Source organism: Symphalangus syndactylus, chromosome 1 (assembly GCF_028878055.3).
Source record: "Symphalangus syndactylus isolate Jambi chromosome 1, NHGRI_mSymSyn1-v2.1_pri, whole genome shotgun sequence".
In the NCBI taxonomy this organism is placed as follows: Eukaryota; Metazoa; Chordata; class Mammalia; order Primates; family Hylobatidae; genus Symphalangus; species Symphalangus syndactylus.
In genome coordinates, this window is record NC_072423.2 from 16,614,294 (window position 1) to 16,632,793 (window position 18,500).

Below are 18,500 nucleotides of genomic sequence, written 5' to 3' on the forward strand. Positions count from 1 at the left end.
GGCATTCTGTCTCTCTCCTGCCGCCCCGTGAAGAGGTGCCTTCCGCCATGATTATTCCTGAGGCTTCCTCAGCCATGCGGAACTGTGAGTCAATTAAACTTCTTTCCTTATGTGTTACCCAGTCTCGGGTATGTCCTTATAGCAGTGTGAGAATAGGCTAATACATTCTCTTCCCACCTTCCCTTGTGAAGTAGGCCCCAGTGTCTCTCGTTCCCATCTTTGTATCCATGTGTATACGCAGTGTTTAGTTCCCACTTCTAAGTGAGAATGTGCTGTATTTGGTTTTCCTGTATTAATTCACTTAGGATAATGGCCTCTGGTTGCATCCATGTTGCTGCAAAAGACATTATTCTTTTTTAATGGCTGAGTAGTTTTCCATGATGTATATGTACCATACTTTCTTTATCCAATCCACTGTTGATGGGCATCTAGGTTGATCCCATGTCTTTGCTATTGTGAATAGTGCTGCAGTGAACATCTGGGTTCATGTGTCTTTCTGGTAGAATGATTTATATTTTTTTGGGTCTATACCCAGTAAGGGATTGCTAGGTCAAATGGTAGTTCTGTTTTAAGTTCTTTGAGACAGCTCCAAACTGTTTTCCACAGTGACTGAATTAATTTAAATTCCCACAAGCAGTGTATAGGGCTTATAGTACTGTGTTCCCTTTTCTCTCCAACCTTGCCAACACCTGTTATTCTTTTACTTTTTAATAATAGCCATTCTGACTGGTGTGAGATGATATCTCATTGTGGTTTTGATTTGAATTTTTCTAATGATTAGTGATATTGAGCATTCTTTCATATGCTTGTTGACCATGTGTATGTCTTCTTTTGAGAAGTGTCTGTTTATTCCTTTGCCCATTTGTAATGGGGTTATTTGTTTTTTTACTTGTTGATTTAAGTTCCTTATAGATTCTGGATATTAGACCTTTGTCACATGCATAGTTTGCAAATATTTTCTCCCATTCTGTAGGCTTTTTACTTAGTTGATATTTTTACTTAGTTGATAGTTTCTTTTACTGTGCAGAAGCTTTTTAGTTTCATTAGGTCCCACTTATCTATTTCTGTTTTTGTTGCAATTGCTTTTCTTTGGAGACTTCATCATGAAATATTTTCCAAGGCCTGTGTCCAGAAATGGTATTTCCTAGGTATTTTTCTAGGGTTTTTATAGTTTTAAGTCTTACATTTAAGTCTAATCCATTTCGAGTTGATTTTTATATACGGTGAAAGGAAGGGGGTCCAGTTTCAATCTTTTGAATATGCCTAACCAGTTATTCCAGCATTGTTTACTGAGTAGGGAGTTATTTCCCCATTGTTTGTTATTGTTGTCTTTTCAAAGATCAGATGGTTATAGGTGTGTGGCTATATTTTTGTGTTCTCTAACCTGTTCTAGTGGCCTGTGTTTCTGTTTTTGTACCAGTACCATGCTGTTTTGGTTACTGTAGCCCTATAGTATAGCTTGAAGTCAGGCAGTCTGATACCTCCAGCTTTGTTCTTTTTGCTTAAGTTTGCTTTGGCTATTCAGTCTCTTTTTTTGGTTCCATATGAATTTTAGAATGGTTTTTTCTAATTCTGTGAAGAATGGCATTGGTAGTTTGATAAGAATAATGTTGAATCTGTAAATTGCTTTGGGAAGTATGGCCATTTTAACAATATTGATTCTCCCTATTCATGAGCACAGAATGTTTTTCCATTTATTTGTGTCATATCTGATATCTTTCTGCAGTGTTTTACAATTCTCACTGTGATTTGGCTCTGAGCTTGGATGTTATTGGAGTATATAGAAATGCTACTGATTTTTGTACATTGATTTTGTATCTTGGAACTTCACCGAAGTCATTTATTGGTTCTAAGAACCTTTGAGCAGAGAATATGTTTTTTTTTTTTTTTTTTTTTTTCAGGTATAGAGTCATCTGTGAAGAGAGATAGTTTGACTTCCTCTTCCTATTTGGATGCCTTTTATTTTTCTTGCCTGATTGATCTGGCTAGGCCTTCCAATAGCATATTGAATAGAAGTGGTGAGAGTTGGCATCTTTGTCTTGTTCTGGTTCTCAAGGGGACTGTTTCTAGCTTTTGCTTGTTCAGTATGATACTGGCTATGGCTTTGTCATGGATAACTCTCATTATTTTGAGGCTTCAGTGCCTAGTTTGATGAGGGTTTTTAACAAGAAGGAATGTTGAATTTTATCAAAAGCCTTTTCTGTGTCTGTTGAGATGATCATGTGGTTTTTGTTTTTGGTTCTGTTTATGTGATGAATCACATCTATTGATTTGCATGTGTTGAATCAACCTTGCATCCAGTGGATAAGGCATACTTGATCGTGGCCAATTAGCTTTTTGCTGTCCTGCTGGTTTCAGTATACCAATAGTTTGTTGAGAATTTTTACATTTATGTCCATCAGGGATATTGGCCTGAAGTTTTCCTTTTTGTTGTGTCTTTGCTAGGGTTTGGTATCAGGATGATGCTGGCCTCATAGAATGAGTTAGGGAGGAGTCACTCCTCCTTCATTTTTTGGAATAATTTCAGTAGGACTGGTACCAGTTCTTTTTATATTTGGTAGAATTTGGCTGTGAGTTTGTCTGGCCCAGTGTTTTTCCTGGTTGGTAGGCTTTTTTTATTTTTTAATGACTGATTTAACTTTGGAGGTACACATTACCGTTCTGTTCATGATTTTGATTTCTTTCTGGTCCAATCTTGGGAGTTTGTATATATCCAGAAATTTATCCATTTCTCCTAGGCTTTCTATTTGGTATGCATAGAGTTGTTCTTTTTTTTTTTTTTTTTTTTTTTTTTGAGACGGAGTCTCGCTGTGTCACCCAGGCTGTAGTGCAGTGGCGCGATCTTGGCTCACTGCAAGCTCCGCCTCCCGGGTTCACGCCATTCTCCTGCCTCAGCCTCTCCGAGTAGCTGGGACTACAGGCGCCTGCCACCACGCCCGGCTAATTTTTTTGTATTTTTAGTAGAGACGGGGTTTCACCGTGGTCTCGATCTCCTGACCTCGTGATCCGCCCGCCTTGGCCTCCCAAAGTGCTGGGATTACAAGCGTGAGCCACTGCGCCTGGCCTAGAGTTGTTCTTAATGGTCTCTGAGGGTCTTTCTGTGGGGTCAGTGATAACGTCACTTTTGTCATTTCTGATTGTGTTTATTTGGATTGTCTCTTTTTTTTTTCTTTATTAATCTAGCTAGTGATATATCAATCTTGTTCATTCTTTTGGAGAACCAGAATTTGGTTTTGTTGATCTTTTGTGTGAATTTTTGTGTCTGAGTTTCATTCACTTCACCCCTGATTTTGGTTCTTCTGCTAGCTTTCAGGTTGGTTTGCTCTTGCTTTTCTAGTTCCTGTAAGTGTGGTGTCAGGTTGTTAGTTTGCAATCTTTCTAACGTCTTCATATAGGCATTTAGCACTATATAGTTTCCTCTTAACACTGCCTTAGCTGTGTTCTAGAGATTCTGATATGTTGTGTTTCTGTTTTTGTTAGTTTCCAAGAATTTTATGATTTCTGCCTTAATTTCATTCTTTACTCAAAAGTCATTCAGGTGCAGGTTGTTTAAGGTCCCTGTAATTGTATTATTTTTGAGAGATCTTCTTGGTAATAATTTCTATTTTTATTGCACTGTGGCCCGAGAGTGTGGTTGATATGATTTCGGTTTTCTTGAATTGCTTTACAGCTGAGTGTGTGGTTGATCTTAGAGTGTGTGCTGTGTGCAGATGAGAAGAATGTGTTTTGCTTTTGTTGAGTGGAGTACTCTATAGAGTCTCCTAGGTCCATTTGGTCAGGTGTCGAGTTTAGGTCCCAACTATCTTTGTTAGTTTTCTGGCCTCAGTGATTTGTCTAACACTGTCAGTGGAGTGTTGAAGTCTCCCACTATTACTTTGTGGTTGTCTAAAACTCTGTAGGTCTCTAAGAACTTGTTTTATGACTGGGTGCTCCAATGTTGGGTGCATATATATTTAGGATAGTTAAATCTTCTTGTTGAATTGAACCCTTTATTATTATGTAATGCCTTTCTTTATCCTTTTGATCATTGTTGGTTTAAAGTCTGTTTTGTCTGAAATAAGAATAGTAACCCTTGCTGTTTTTTTGTTTTCTGTTTTCTTGATAGATCTGTATCTCCATTCTATTACTTTGAGCCTGTGGGTGTCATTGCATGTGAGTTGGGTCTCTTGACAGCATATAGTTGGGTCTTGGTTCTTTATCCAGCTTGCCACTCTGTGCTTTTTAAGCGGGGTGTTTAGCCCGTTTATGTTCAAGGTCAGTATTGATACGTGAGGATTTGATTCCGTCACCATGTTGCTACCTGGTTGTTATGTAGACTTGATTGTATAGTTGCATCATAGTGTCAGTGGGAGATGTATTTTAGTGTGTTTTTGTGGAGGCGGGTAATGGTCTTTTGCTTCCTTTTTTAGCACTCCATTGAGGACCCCTTGTAAGTCAGGTCTCATGGTAATGAATTCCCTTAGCGTTTGCTTCTCTGAAAATAATTTTGTTTTTCCTTTGCTTATGAAGCTTAGCTTGGCTGGATATGAAATACTTGGTTTGAATTTCTTTAAGCATGCTGATTATAGGTCCCCAGTCTCTTCTGTCTTGTAAGGTTTTTGCTGAAAGGTCTGCTGTTAGCCTGATGGAGTTATTTTTATATGTGACCTGCTCTTTCTTTCTAGCTTCCTTTTAATATTTTTTCTTTCCTGTTGACCTTGGAGAATCTGATGACTATGTGTCTTGGGGTTGGTCATCTTGAATAGTATCTCACTGGGGTTCTCTGAGTTTCCTGAATTTGCTTATTGACCTGCCTAGTGAGGTTGGAGAAATTTTCGTGGAAAATATCCACAAATATGCTTTCCAAGTTGCTTGCTGTCTCTCCTTCTCTTTCGGGAATGCTGATGGGTGGTAGGTTCGTTTTGTTTACATAGTCCCATATTTCTTGAAGTTTTTTTTTTTTCATTTTTAAATTCTTTTTTCTTTATTTCTGTTTGCCTGTGTTGATTCAAAGGAGTAGTCTTTGAGCTCTGAGATTTTTTTCCTCAGTTATGTTATTAATGCTTCCAATTGCATTATGAAATTCCTATCATGAAATTTTTGTTTCCAGAAGTTCAGTTTTGTTCTTACTTAAAATGTTTCTGTCAGATCCGATCATGGATCAAAGCACCATTTTACCGGTTTCCATAGGTGGGGCTTCAGCCTTCTTCAGTATCTTGTCGAGCTTCCTTGCCTTCCAGCTTCTGAATTCTGTCATTTTAGCCATTTCAGTTTGGTTAAGAACGATTGCTAGGGAGCTCGTGTGGTTATTTGAAAGTAAGAAGACATTCTGGCTTTTAGAATTGCCAGAATTCTTATACTGTTTTTTTCTTATCTGTGTGGGCTGATGTTCCTTTAATCTTTGAAGTTGCTCTACCTTGGATGGGGCCTTTTGCTTTTGTATTATTTGATGCCGTTGAGGATTTTACTGTGGTATAAGTTGGGATTAGTCAATTGGCTTGGTTTCTGTGTGCTTTCAGGGCCAGAGCTCAGCTCAGCACCCCTGGGCTGTGTGCTCTAACCCTGGGGGTGCACTGAACAGGCCAGTGGTTTTGATTTCTGTTCCCTTGAGGTCAAGCACCTGCTGCACTGGAGGAGCCGAGATGTTCCCAGTCTGCTGGCAACAACTTTCCGATGGTGACTGCCTGAGAAAGTGCTCTGGGGGGGCATGGGGTGGTGCTTTGGGAGAGTGCACTTGTGGTGGGGGTGACCATGGGCGAGTGCGCACTGGCAGGGGAGGCTGCAGGCAAGTGTGTGCCAGTAGGGATTGCTGTGGGCGGGTGTGTGCCTGCAAAAGCGCTCTGACAGGAAGGCAGAGGCTGTTGGCAAAAGACCTGTGGTGGTGGCTGTTGGCGAGCATCTCGACAGGGCAGCTGAGGCTGTATTGCAAGCTAGTGAGACAGACAGGACCCTTTGAAAGGCTGGCAGACAGGGTGGCATTCAGATCAGGTTGGCCTAGTCTTGTGGGAAAGATAGCCCTGCTCTTTCTACTTCTGGCAGCCAACTAAGACCAAAGCCACCTAGAGGAGTATGTCAAGCTTTGGGTGATGGGCACCTATCGGGGAACCTGCCCCGATAGTCACGTAGGTTCTTTTCTATTTTCCCTAAGTGTCAGCCGGGTTGGGAAATAAAGTGACAGAGTACAAAAGAGGGAAATTTTAAAGCTGGGCGTCCGGAGGAGACATCACATGTCGGTGGGTTCAGTGATGCCCCACAAGCCGCAAAACCAGCAAGTTTTTATTAGCGACTTTCAAAAGGGGAGGGAGTGTACGAATAGGGTGTGGGTAACAAAGATCCCCTACCTCACAAGGTAATAGAATATCACAAGGCAAATGGAGGCAGGATGAGATCACAGGATCACAGGATCGGGGCGAAATTAAAATTGCTAATGAAGTTTTGGGCACCATTGTCATTGATAACATCTTATCAGTAGACAGGGTTTGAGAGCAACCTGTCTGAGCAAAATTTATTAGGCGGGAATTTCCTCTTCCTAATAAGCCTGGGAGCGCTATGGGAGACGGGGGCTTATTTCATCCCTACAGTCTCGACCATACAAGACAGCCACACCCAAGGGGGCCATTTTAGAGACCCACCCTCAGGGGCACATTCTCTTTCTCAGGGATGTTCTTTGCTGAGAAAAAGAATTCAGCGATATTTCTCCCATTTGCTTTTGAAAGAAGAGAAATATGGCTCTGTTCCACCCGGCTCACCAGCAGTCAGAGTTTAAGGTTATCTGTCTTATTCCCTGAACATTGCTGTTACTCTGTTTTTTTTTCAAGGAGCCCAGATTTCATATTGTTCAAACATACACGCTCTACAATTTGTGCAGTTAACGCAATTATCACAGGGTCCTGAGGTGACATACATCCTCCTTGGCTTACGAGATGACAGGATTAAGAGATTAAAGTAAAGACAGGCATAGGAAATCACAAGGGTATTGATTGGGTGAGTGATAAGTGTCCATGAAATCTTCACAATTTATGTTTAGAGATTGCAGTAAAGACAGGCATAAGAAATTATAAAAGTATTAATTTGGGGAACTAATAAATGTCCATGAAATCTTCACAATCCACGTTCTTCTGCCATGGCTTCAGCCGGTCTCTCCGTTCAGGGTCCCTGACTTCCCACAACAGGCACCTGTGGCCATGCCCCAGTGCAGCCATTACTGCACCAGACCCTCTGGGCTCTGTGCAGACCGGGATTCTGTCTCTGGCAATTCATTGGGCAGTTCTGTCTTGCAACTCAAAGGTCTGTGCAGGTCATGGGGTCTCCCATAGTTAGGAGCCTAGAGGATCATTGCAAGAGTGGGCTGCTCCATGCCTATTGCACTCACCACTTCCCTAAGAGCTGCTCAAGGCCAGGAACAAGTCCTCTAGTTTCTTCTTTTGTGTCGTTGTAAATTTTAAACATATTTATTTTATAATCTTATTTAGATTATTGTATTAGAATCCTCCCACTTGTTATGGCTATTGAATCTTCCTTATGTTGTTTATTTTAGCAGATACTGTTATTTTGATTTTCAGGTTTTCTTTGGCAGGGTAGCTTTTTCTTGTGATCTCGTATTCTCTAGATGGTGGTTATATATTTGTTTCTGCCTTGCTTTTAGGGATTTGACAGTTAGTGGTGATGCACCTTGGAAGGGGTTTGTAATGAAGTGTTATATTTTCATTTGTATATGTTGAAATAATAAAAAGAATCAGAGGAGGAAAGATTGAAGATAGTGGGTAGCAAGTAGCTAATTAAAAGAAGCTAGTGCCTTTGAAAGTTGAAGGCAGTGGGACCTTGAACATGATGGCTAATTGGGGTTATGTGGGCTTAGATATAACAGGAAGTTGCAGGAGCCTCCTTCTATTGAGTCTGTATTTTCTTTGAGATTGAAAGTGAGATGTTGAGTGTGTGAAATGACCAACATGAGTAGGTATTTGATAATATCAAATAGTAGCATTTTTGGGCTGCATGAAGAGCTTAGTCAATTGTGTCTATAATCTTAATAGGGAGACTATTCTACTTTGCATGTTTATCTTTGGCTAGCTGGTGTGGTTTTGGGGAGTGTGAACATTGAGATCGATCAAGGGTTGGGTTATTTCATTGCTGTCGGGGAGGAGGGAACACCTTTGGTGCAAGTGAGCTGAGTAGTTGAAATGGTAGACCGTAGAACCAAAGGCTGTAAAGACTACAGGGAAGAAAGTAGAAGGGTTTATGGACTGGAGGTCAAAGAAGGACCGTATTTCAAGTTGAGTAAGAAGATTAGAAACCTACATTTATGATTTTAGAGGTAGAACAAGTGAAAAGAGGAGGGTTCCTCAGTTATAGGGCAGGTGAGTATCATTGAGATAAATGGGTCAAGAAACTAAGATCCCTGTATTTGGGATAGTTATTATACCCCTAAATTTAAAATGGTGGAATACGATTTGATATCTTTCTTGAGGCAGATTTTAAATAATTATTGGAAATAAAAATTTTTGCAGATAGGAAAATATTTGATGTAAATTGAGTTACTGATGTATATGATCATTTTGGTATATGATGAATTTCAAGTAGGAATAATCTGGATGTTAATTTTTTAGAGGAGTTCTAAAAAATTAACATCCAGATAATTTTTCCTATCGTAGAATGATAGGAAAAAAGGAATGTCAGAAATAAATATATGTGTGTCAGTTTCGAATTTGTTTTTTAAAAAAATGCACTGAATTTTAGTAATTTTGAAAATTCTAAATTTTAATATACTATAGTTTTTATAACGAAGTGTCATACATTTTGTTGCAAAATTTAAACTGAAAGAATATTTTTTGTTAAAACTCACCTTATTATCCTAGTTGTAAAAGGAGAGAAAATAAAAGAATGTGAACTTTCATTTAATGTTTTATTTTCTTGTCAACTATTTGGAAATTTATATTAGTTGACACTGTTCTTGCAAAATATGTTGATTTTTCTTTGGTCACAAAAGATAATTATCTGTATAGTGCAATGTGGTTTTAAAAAATTGATACATATTTATTATCAGGGAGTTATAATAATCCAAATCAAAAGCTCCAAATGATGAGATTTCTTGTAGCCCCTGTGTCATAAAGATATAGTATCTTGGTTTGGATATAAGGATTTGTAAAGGCATTTCACTTTAATTGGCTATGTCTGTCAGATGATATTATTCCAGTGTCTTCCGGTAAATCTCCAAGGCGTTGCTGAAGCTTTACCTAACCTAAATGTAGGAGCATGCTAGTAATGTGGAGGTTACTTTTTCTGAAGAGGCAAGTTAGCTTTTTATTGTAAGACTTAACTTTGAGGATGGTATGGTAAAGAGGTAAAATAGCTTTTAAATTTAGGGATGATTAAATGGCCACCACTTCCATGTTACCTACATCTAACATTCATTTAGCAATATTTACTGGACACTTTACTATACGCTAGACTGTAGTGATATAAAGTACAGAAAAGAGCCTTATCAGAGAGCTTACCTTCTCATAGGGGACAGAGAGAGAAGTATGTAATAATTAAAAAAAAATTCTTTAAATACATAAAAAGTATGTATGTGTATGTGTGCGTGTATGTATGTATATATAGTTTTCTTTATAACACTATATGTATAGAATATATATATATATAGTTTACAACACTGCGTATACATTCTATGTATTTAGTGTTTTAAAGAAAATAGTGTTGTAAAGACAATGAAAGGATAAAGGACTAGAGAATGATTAGTAATGTGGACCAAATTTATGTAGGCTGGCTAGGGAGGGAGGGAGAATTTCTAGCCAGAGGAAACAACAGGTGAAAAGTCTCTGCTTTTCAGGTGAGAATGTACTTCGAGTGTTTCACGAACAAAAAGAAGGGCAGTATAATGAGATAACAGAAAAATGGTGCCAGATTGGGTCTGAAAAGTAGGCAGGTGCCAAACATTATAAAGCTATGAATTGTATTCTAAGTACAGTGAGATGCTATGAATGATTTTAACTTGATCTGATGATCTTTCTGAAAAGATCATTCTCCCATTGTGGGGAATGGATTGTAGGGGGTCAGGATGGAAGCAAGAAGACCAGTTTCACTGTAGTAGCCCTGATGAGATGTGGTGGTGTAGTGGAGATGAAGAGAAGGAAATGAATTTAGGAGGCATTACAGATGTGGAGCTAATTGGTCTTGCTGATAATAGGAGTAGGAGATAGAGAGTGATCAAGGATGAATTTTAAGGTTTTGGATTTAGCAGTTGGATTGATGTCCCAAATATGGGATTGTGGATTGGGTAGAATTCTGTTTTGAACCTAAGTTTGACATGCCTTTTTATATCAAATGCATATGTTAAGTAGACTGTTAAATATAATAATGCTAATGCTAATAATTTCATTGATAATAATGATAGCAGCTAACATTTATTGAGCATTTACTTTATGTATCAAGTACTTTTATAAGTATATTATCTCACTGAATCCTCCTAACAGCCCTGTAAGCTAGGTACTACCTCTTTCTGAAAATGGAGATACTTTGAGTTTGTCCAAGGTCATTCAACTAAAAGTGGTGAAACTGGGCTTTGAACCCTGATAGGCTCACTCCAAAGCCCATATTCTTAAGCATTGCACCACACTACCTTTGGAGTGTGGAGCCCAGATTAGGTATAAAATTTTCAGTCATCAGCTTAGAGATGATATTAAAGCCACAAGCTTTGATAGGATCAACTAGTGAGAGACTAGGGAAGAGAAGGCCGTCTAGGATCTAACCAGTTAGAAGCTGGGAACAGAGGGAGCCAGAAGTGGAGACAGAGGTTCGAAGGAAGAGTCAGATGAGAACCACACGTTGGATTTGGCATCACTGAGGTTGTTGGTGTCCTCTACGAGAAGCTCCTGTGGAATGGTAGGAACCTAAGTCCTGCTGATGTGCATTGAAGAGGGCCTGGCAAATGAGGAAGTACTGACTGAGGACAGCGAACTCTTGTGAGGACTTGTGGTGGGAAAGAGAGCTGAAAAATGAATTGTTATCAAGAGGGGAAAGCCAGGGCCAGAGACACATTAGAATATGTCATATGGTGATTAGAATAATCATGTGAAGAAAAATAAAGGTGCTGGAGAAAAATAAGACAATTTTAGGAAGTAAATCTTGGTTTCAGAAGGGGATAGTCACAGTTTAGATGGTAGGTAAGTATCTTAAGGAAGTAGGTGACAGCTATTGTTTAGGGCTGAGGCTTTAGATCTTTGAAAAGCTTGTAATACGAATGAAGTTGCTGTCTGTGGCATGAAGTTAACAGTTGAAAGAAAAATAATTTATGCAAATACATATATGAGTGTATGTGTGTAACTTTTTGACCTTTGAATTGTTGGTAATAGGAAGTAGAAATTTGCAGAATGAAAAAAGTAGTATTCATGTAACTCATTATTTATTGTATTTTTACCTTCTATATTGTATTTAAATTCCATTAATATTTCAAGTAGCTTTTTTTCCCTCTCACCTTAAATAGCTGCTAACAAAATACTATTCTCTATCACATATTGAGAAAAAAATTCCTGATAGTTACTCTAAGTGTTGGTTCAAAGTAATTGTATTTTAGGTACATAGCTGTATTGATGATAACTTTATATAATCATATATATATCACATATATAGAATATAAATATATAGCATATAAAATTATATATAATAGGTATATATATATAAAATATGTATTCTTTATATTGTATATATATAGAATATAAATATATATAGTATATAAAGTTATGTCTCCCATAACTTGAAGTCTTTGAAGTCTTTTCATGTTGAATTTTTCTTTCCCAACCTTTGTAAGTAAAATGCAAATACCTTAGGATAGGTTTCTTACTGTGTTTATGGCCTTTGTGTCTATCATGATGAATAACTAAGAGATTGTGGTTGTCTCAGCCGTTTGTTTACTTAATTTATCATGATTATGCTTGTTGGCAGAAAGTAATATAATACGTGTCTCCTACAAACTAAGAAACTGTTAGACAGGAGAATCTTTTTCATTCTCTCTTGTTAAAAAAAGTTTCAATGAAGTAAAAACTAAAATAGAAATGGGATTATAAACAGAAGAAAGATGGATCTTTCGGAAAAATCAGTGTTGCTAATTTAAAAATACTTTTTAATATTATTTTACAGGAATGTTTAGGTGTCCATAATGTCACTAAACCTGTGTCTTCACTTTGCAATGGAATTCATTTTCTACTTCATCCAAAAGTTCTGTATGAAATCTCTGTATTTGGCATTCAAGAGCCCAAAAGTGAGGTATGAACGTTAAAAATAAGTGAAAATATTACAGTAATTTAGATACTCAGCTAAATCAAGGTGATATTCTAATATAGTTTAGATAGCATGGTGAGAAACTAAAAAGAAACCTGTCTTTGGTACATTGGTTCAGTTGAAGTGTTATTTAAATAAAAATAAATGTTACGTAAAATGTGGGAATAAAAATACAGGACACACTTGATTTCAAAAAATTCAGATCAGTTTACTTACATTTTTCATCTAAGATGTAGAGAACTATACAGTACAGGTAGTAAGCAGATTATTTCAGTTAGGGAAATTTTTACTCAAGGGACCAATGTACATTAAAGGTAAAAAATTAGAAATATTAAGGAAGAAAAACAGAACAGAATGTAAGATGATGCTATGGAAATACGAACATTTGAAAGAAAGAAATGTTAATTTTAGCATCTTTCCACATGCTATAAAATGTTCCAGGTGTGTCAGGTGACCTAGCGGGACATCTCATTTGACTGGTTTATTGGGTCTTTGTTGTTGAGCAGGTGAACACTGCTGCCAAGGCCATTCTGTTATACCTGCTTCAGGGACGATTGATGATGACAGCACTGACCTGGAACAAGTTTATTGAATCTCTCTGTCCTGTCATTCCAATACTACAGGTATTCTGTGAAATTCACTTTTTATGATACCATTTATCTTTGGCTGGGTGTGATTGATTTAAATGCATGCAAACAGCAAAACTGTCAAGTTGTGAGAGAAATGAAGAGAAGCTGTGAAGGCGCTGGGGATAAGTGAACAGGAAGTGGGTGGCTGTCTTGTTTCTGGCAGTAAGTTAAACCAGGATAGCTAATTTGTCTGTATATATTTTATATATCTGGGTGGGAGGTTAAAAAGTGAGGTGCATTCACAGCATTGACTGTGAAAAATAGAACTCAACCTTATATAAAGGCTTTTAGGCAGAGCTAACAGTGCTTTTTAAGGAGACCTTACATAACTAACTTGCCTCATGAATTCTATCCATGCATATGTATGATTAGAGTGATACCTTAATTAACATGCTCCTAGAAACAGCTTTTTTTTTTTTTTTTTAAAGCAATCCTTCTGGACATTAAAGGAGTCAGGTTCCTGTCTCTTTTGGATGAAAAGGTGGAGTTCAGAAATGCCATCATAAGCACAGTCCTCTTTTAGAAGAGAGAGCCCAGGCCTTGTGCCTTGAGACTCACAGGGTCCTCTTCCATGTGTGTAGCATTTAGAGCATTCCATCTTCTTAGGGTGGCTGAGGATCTGCGAGGTGCTTCACCGAGGGGAGGTGCCACTGTTAGAATCTTAGAAAATAGAAAAATCAGCAAGTGTCAAGAAGGTTGGCATGTTTTCCTGAAGTTCTCCTGTATGTATATGTATTTTCTTTTAAATACAGTTTTATTTAGGCTCCTTAGCTCATAGAGGTTATTTTAAAAAATAACTATTTTATTCAACTGAATCGAAAGACATTTATGAGTTGCTGATAGGACAATACAATTTTTATTTTCAAGTTGAAAAGTTATGTATACAATTAGACAATAATTTCTCTTTAAAAACAAATCTATTAGGGCTATGCCGACACAGAAGATCCTTTGGGTAACTGCATTCTCCTTCTAAGCAAAGCAAGTTCTGACACAGAAGAGATTCTTCCGTGTACTACCCGATTAAAGTCCATGCTGCGACTTTTGCTAGTGAAGAAGCCATCGTGAGTACAACATAATCTTGTGAACATCAAAGATTAATGGAAACATGCTAAGAAAGTATAGTAACTATATATAATTTGAAACAAAACTAAAGAATTTTTAAGGAGGGTGTTACTCCATTACTAGAGGAAACTAATGCGTGAAACTAAGCAGATACAATGTCTTTTATGTACTTGCTGACGTTTCATCCACTTTACAGCCAAGTTATTCCTTGCCAGATCAGCCCTTGTTATAGGACTGCTACTAAGTGCTGCTCAGTAGTGCCCAGGCAAGTTGGAGAGCCATGGAGATAAATAGATGGTAAAAATTATAGTGCATTCCCATCTTCTCTTTAGAAATTGTTAGCCTCCCAGAGTGATCCTTTTGTAAACATGTGTTCTGAATATTAAGTTTTTAATAAATATAGTAGGCCAGTTGTCTCATATACCAGAGTTATGCAGGTATTTTAATCCAGTATAGCTGTGTTCTTACTTGAGAAACTGAAAACGTATCCTTTCTTTGACTGCCATTAATATAAGCATTGTTTTAATTAATGAAAAGAAGGAGAATGATACTGTTTTTCTTCCTTCTCTGTCATTGCAACATGAATCTTTTCTATTATTATTTTTAGGTAACACTGGTTAGATTTTCCCTTACTGAAAAAGAAAAAAATACTGAGAGTCGAGATGGATACGCAGGGATAAAGAGGAATAGCTGGTTGAAAAGGCTAGGAAGAATGGACAGATGCTCTTTTAACAGTGGATAATTTGTGTTTCCCAAACCTTAATCCTGAAAATACAGCAGCTTATTTATAGACAGATCTCTGGACTGAAAAATAAGGAAGTAGGTGGAAGTTAACTAAACTGTTAAGAGAATGGAAGGTGGAAAATTATAGAGTCTTTAAAATATCTCTGTATTGTAGAGAGTAATGTTATGGGTGATACAGGAAGAAGTAGGGCAGAGGGAGTTAATGTGCTTGTGTTCTCAGGTTGTCTTCTACACATCCAGAAAGGCTGTTCCCTGTTAATTAACATGCTAGTGTGGTACTCCTTACTTGAACAAACCCCCAGTTTGGAGAATTAACACAATAGGGGTCATTTCTTGTTTGCTTTTCGGGGCCCAAGGTCCTCAGTTTAATAAAGACATTCTAAGGCAGTACGCCCCCAGGAGCATAGCGCAAGGCCAGGCCAGATCTTTCTTTGGGTAAGATAAGTCTCTATTATACAGAACTTGAAACAATTCAAATGACATATTTGTTTTCCTTATTGTATTAATTCTACCCCATCCCACCAACCCATCCATAAACTCCATGTAGACAGGAACCCTGTCTGTTGGCTAATCTTTATATTCTCAGAACTTCATAGAGTACCTTATACATAAATACACAGTCATGCGTTGCTTAATGACATGGATGCATCCTGAGAAATGCTTTGTTAGGTGATTCTGTCCTTGTGTGAACATCATAGAATGTACCTTACACAAACCTAAGTAACTTACTACATACATACCTAGGCTATATCCTATAGCCTATTGCTTCTAGGCTACAAAGCTGTACAGCATGTTACTGTACTGAATACCATAGGCAGTTGTAACACAGTGGCATTTGTGTATGTAAACATAGAAAAGATTTAGAAAAATATGGTAATATAATCCTATGAGACCACTGTTGTATATGTGATCCACTGTTGACTGTAACATTGTTACGCAGTGCATGACTGTACTCAAAACTGTTAAAGAATTACATACATGTATAGGAATAACTGGATTGTGGCATCCTATGCTAAACCTAAAAATATGCTAAATGTATATACCAGAGAACAAGATGCATAAATACATGCTTTACATATCTCATCTCTAGCCACCTTTGCTAGGGGTTATACCTGTCTCTCAACTGACAACCCCAGATGTGAATACAGATATCATTGGCTTAGAATGTAAGGAACAAGGGAAAACTATTAGATAGGTGTTTAGCCTTTCTAAGCTCTCTTGAGGTAACTCAGGAAATGGAGAGGGAGAAAGTTTGCCTGACTTATTAGTCCTCTGGAGATGATATCAGTTAACAATATTGCAGTAAATATCTACTTTGTGTTAGATTCAGGAAGTATTTACTGGATGTCTTACTATATGTCTATGAGCTGTGGGAACGTAGCAGCACACAACACAGACATGGGCCCTGCCCTTTCAGCATTTAGTGTGTAACCGGGAAGATAGCTCTTATTATCAATTATTCTTTATTATTAATTATCATAAAGTCAGATAAAAGTTATGATACAGGGGCTCAAGGTGGCAGGCCTACATACAGAAGGCAACCTGCTCTAGTCTGTAGTAAGAGGGCCACCCTAATGATGCATGTTTTAATTGTTGTCTTATAGGTAGTTCTTAAAACCTGGCAACTTGTATTATTGCTTAAAATTTGTCCAGTTTCCAGGTAGTTCGAAAACCTATCAGAGGAGTGACATATACATGGTTGACTCAGTATCTGCCGCCTTAGTGACCTTTGTACACTCAGTGGTTTTTCTGTTTCTCTATTTCATTGTTTAGTGGCATATAGTATTTACTCTTTTCTTGAAAAGTCTCCCACCTCCCCACTCAGCTGACCTTATTCCTAATCCCTTCCAGATAAGGAAAAAGTATTTGTATTTTCATATTTGACAGGAATCTGTTTGGCCCCTGATATAAGAAGATTTTTATACATTGTAGTGTTACCACACTTCCTTTATGAGCCTCATTACTTTCCTGTGGGTTCAACTTAACGTTTGGACTGTGGTCAGCGGTCTGTGATACTTTTTATGGTTGGGAATAGTTCACTAGATTTGAAGACAGGAGTTATAGATTTAATTCGCAGATGTACTTATTGAAGTTTACTGATATTTAATCTCAATGAGTCTGTCTCATTTGTAGTTACTATTTTTTGTTTCTGATGTTTATTTTATAACTATTATATTGAATAAATCATTATAATTATATATCAAAGATTTTTTAGTAGAAAAAGTAAATTATTACTAGTAATGGCAGTATAATTGTGACTACTTATTGTACTTTGTGGATATATAATTACTTGTGATTACAAGCCCTTTTAAAATAGACATTTGTATATCATAAAGTTCGACTTAAGTACTTTGTGTTCTTAGGGTCCGTTCACTAGCATTAAAGCTTTTAGCATTCCATCTTACCAGTGAAGAAGGGGCTGATACAAAGCGTCCTCTAATAGACGCCAGAGTTCTCTCCAAAGTTACTAATTTATTCATTGTGAAGAAACCTATCGAACTCAAACTGGATGACAGAAGAGAGCTGGTTATTAAGGTGACTATAAATTTTGAGTTTATTACTGTGTGGTAATTTGATACATTTTTATATCATGTATTTTATGTGACATTCTTCAGTTTGTGTATGTCCTGGGGAGGGAGAGAATTATGGGGATTCAGGGCTGGTTTGAAATTGTGTTCTGGCTTTATCTGGCTTCTAGATACGTTGATTTATTGCAGTGGTCCCAACCTTTTTGGCACTAGGGACCAGTTTCACAGGACAATTTTTCCATGGATCGGGGCAGGAGTATTGTTTTGGGATGATTCAAGTGCATTATATTTATTGTGTACTTTATTTCTATTGTTATTACATTGTAATATATAGTGAAATAATTGTACAACTCACCATAATGTAGAATCAGTGGGAGCTCTGAACTTGTTTTCTTGCAACTAGACAGTCCCATGTGGGGGTAATGGGAGACAGTGACAGATCATCAGACATTAGTTAAATTCTCTTAAGGAGCAGACAGCCGAGATCCCTCACATACCTAGTTCACAATACGGTTTGCACTCCTATGAGAATCGAATGCTGCCGCTGATCTGACAGGAGGTGGAGCTCAGATGGTAATGGGAGCAATGGGCAGCGGCTGTAAATACATTTTCCTGTCTTTAGCTAGGACTGTACCTATAGCATGCTGGACTGATGGAGAATTCTATAAAGAAAGCTGTCCACTAGTCCACTGTTTTCATGGATTCATTCCTGTGTTCTGTACTTTCTCATTTCACTCAAGTTTGCAATCTGTCTGTTTTATTTTAGACTAACTTGCCAAGGCCTGTAGTAGTATGGTAGAGCCACATGTGATACAGTCGGTTTTTTTGTTTGTTTGTTTGCTTTTTAATGGGGAAACACATTATGTTCTTCTAAACTGAATGTTCAGGGCTGTATGACAGTGCTGGCAGGAGGATTGGAGAGTCTTCCACTGGCCACATACCAGGTCTGGTTGGGACTTCCCTGAGTACTAAGCCATTGGTAGTCACTCCTGTGCCCTGATGTATGGAGGAAGGCGGGGAGGGGGCATTCTAACATGTCTTCTGTGAGTCCATGTTAGGACTGGAAGATAGCAATGAGTGGGAGAAAGGAGCTTCATCTTTGTTATTTTCTTGTCCCTTTTTCCTGATGCTGGTTTTGCCACCTCAGATGCTGTTCTAGCATGAAGTGACAGTAAGGGACTTGTCTGGGGAGTAGCTTTGAAGGGGTGCTGGACAGCAAGTCCCAGAGTACTGTTTGCTGTGGGGTCTTCTAAGAGAAAGAATGGAGAGGTTCATGGGAATA

The 18,500-nt window shown here is 37.8% G+C and overlaps 1 protein-coding gene across 8 annotated transcripts in view; it reads left to right on the forward strand.

Moving 5' to 3' along the window:
* RTTN (rotatin) overlaps positions 1-18,500 on the forward strand; it is a 205,391-nt gene that overhangs the window by 44,832 nt on the left and 142,059 nt on the right. For 7 of the 8 annotated variants that reach the window (XR_010120163.1, XR_010120168.1, XM_055296715.2 and 4 more), the window contains 4 exons: positions 12,115-12,240; positions 12,762-12,878; positions 13,809-13,945; positions 17,054-17,225. Coding sequence is in view for 6 of the 8 variants with exons in the window: in XM_055296715.2 (XP_055152690.1) it covers positions 12,115-12,240; positions 12,762-12,878; positions 13,809-13,945; positions 17,054-17,225 (552 nt within the window). In the remaining 2 variants the exon portion in view is untranslated. Of the gene's footprint in view, positions 1-12,114; positions 12,241-12,761; positions 12,879-13,411; positions 13,607-13,808; positions 13,946-17,053; positions 17,226-18,500 lie in introns of those variants that run through there. The other variant, XM_063636757.1, reaches the window with a different exon arrangement.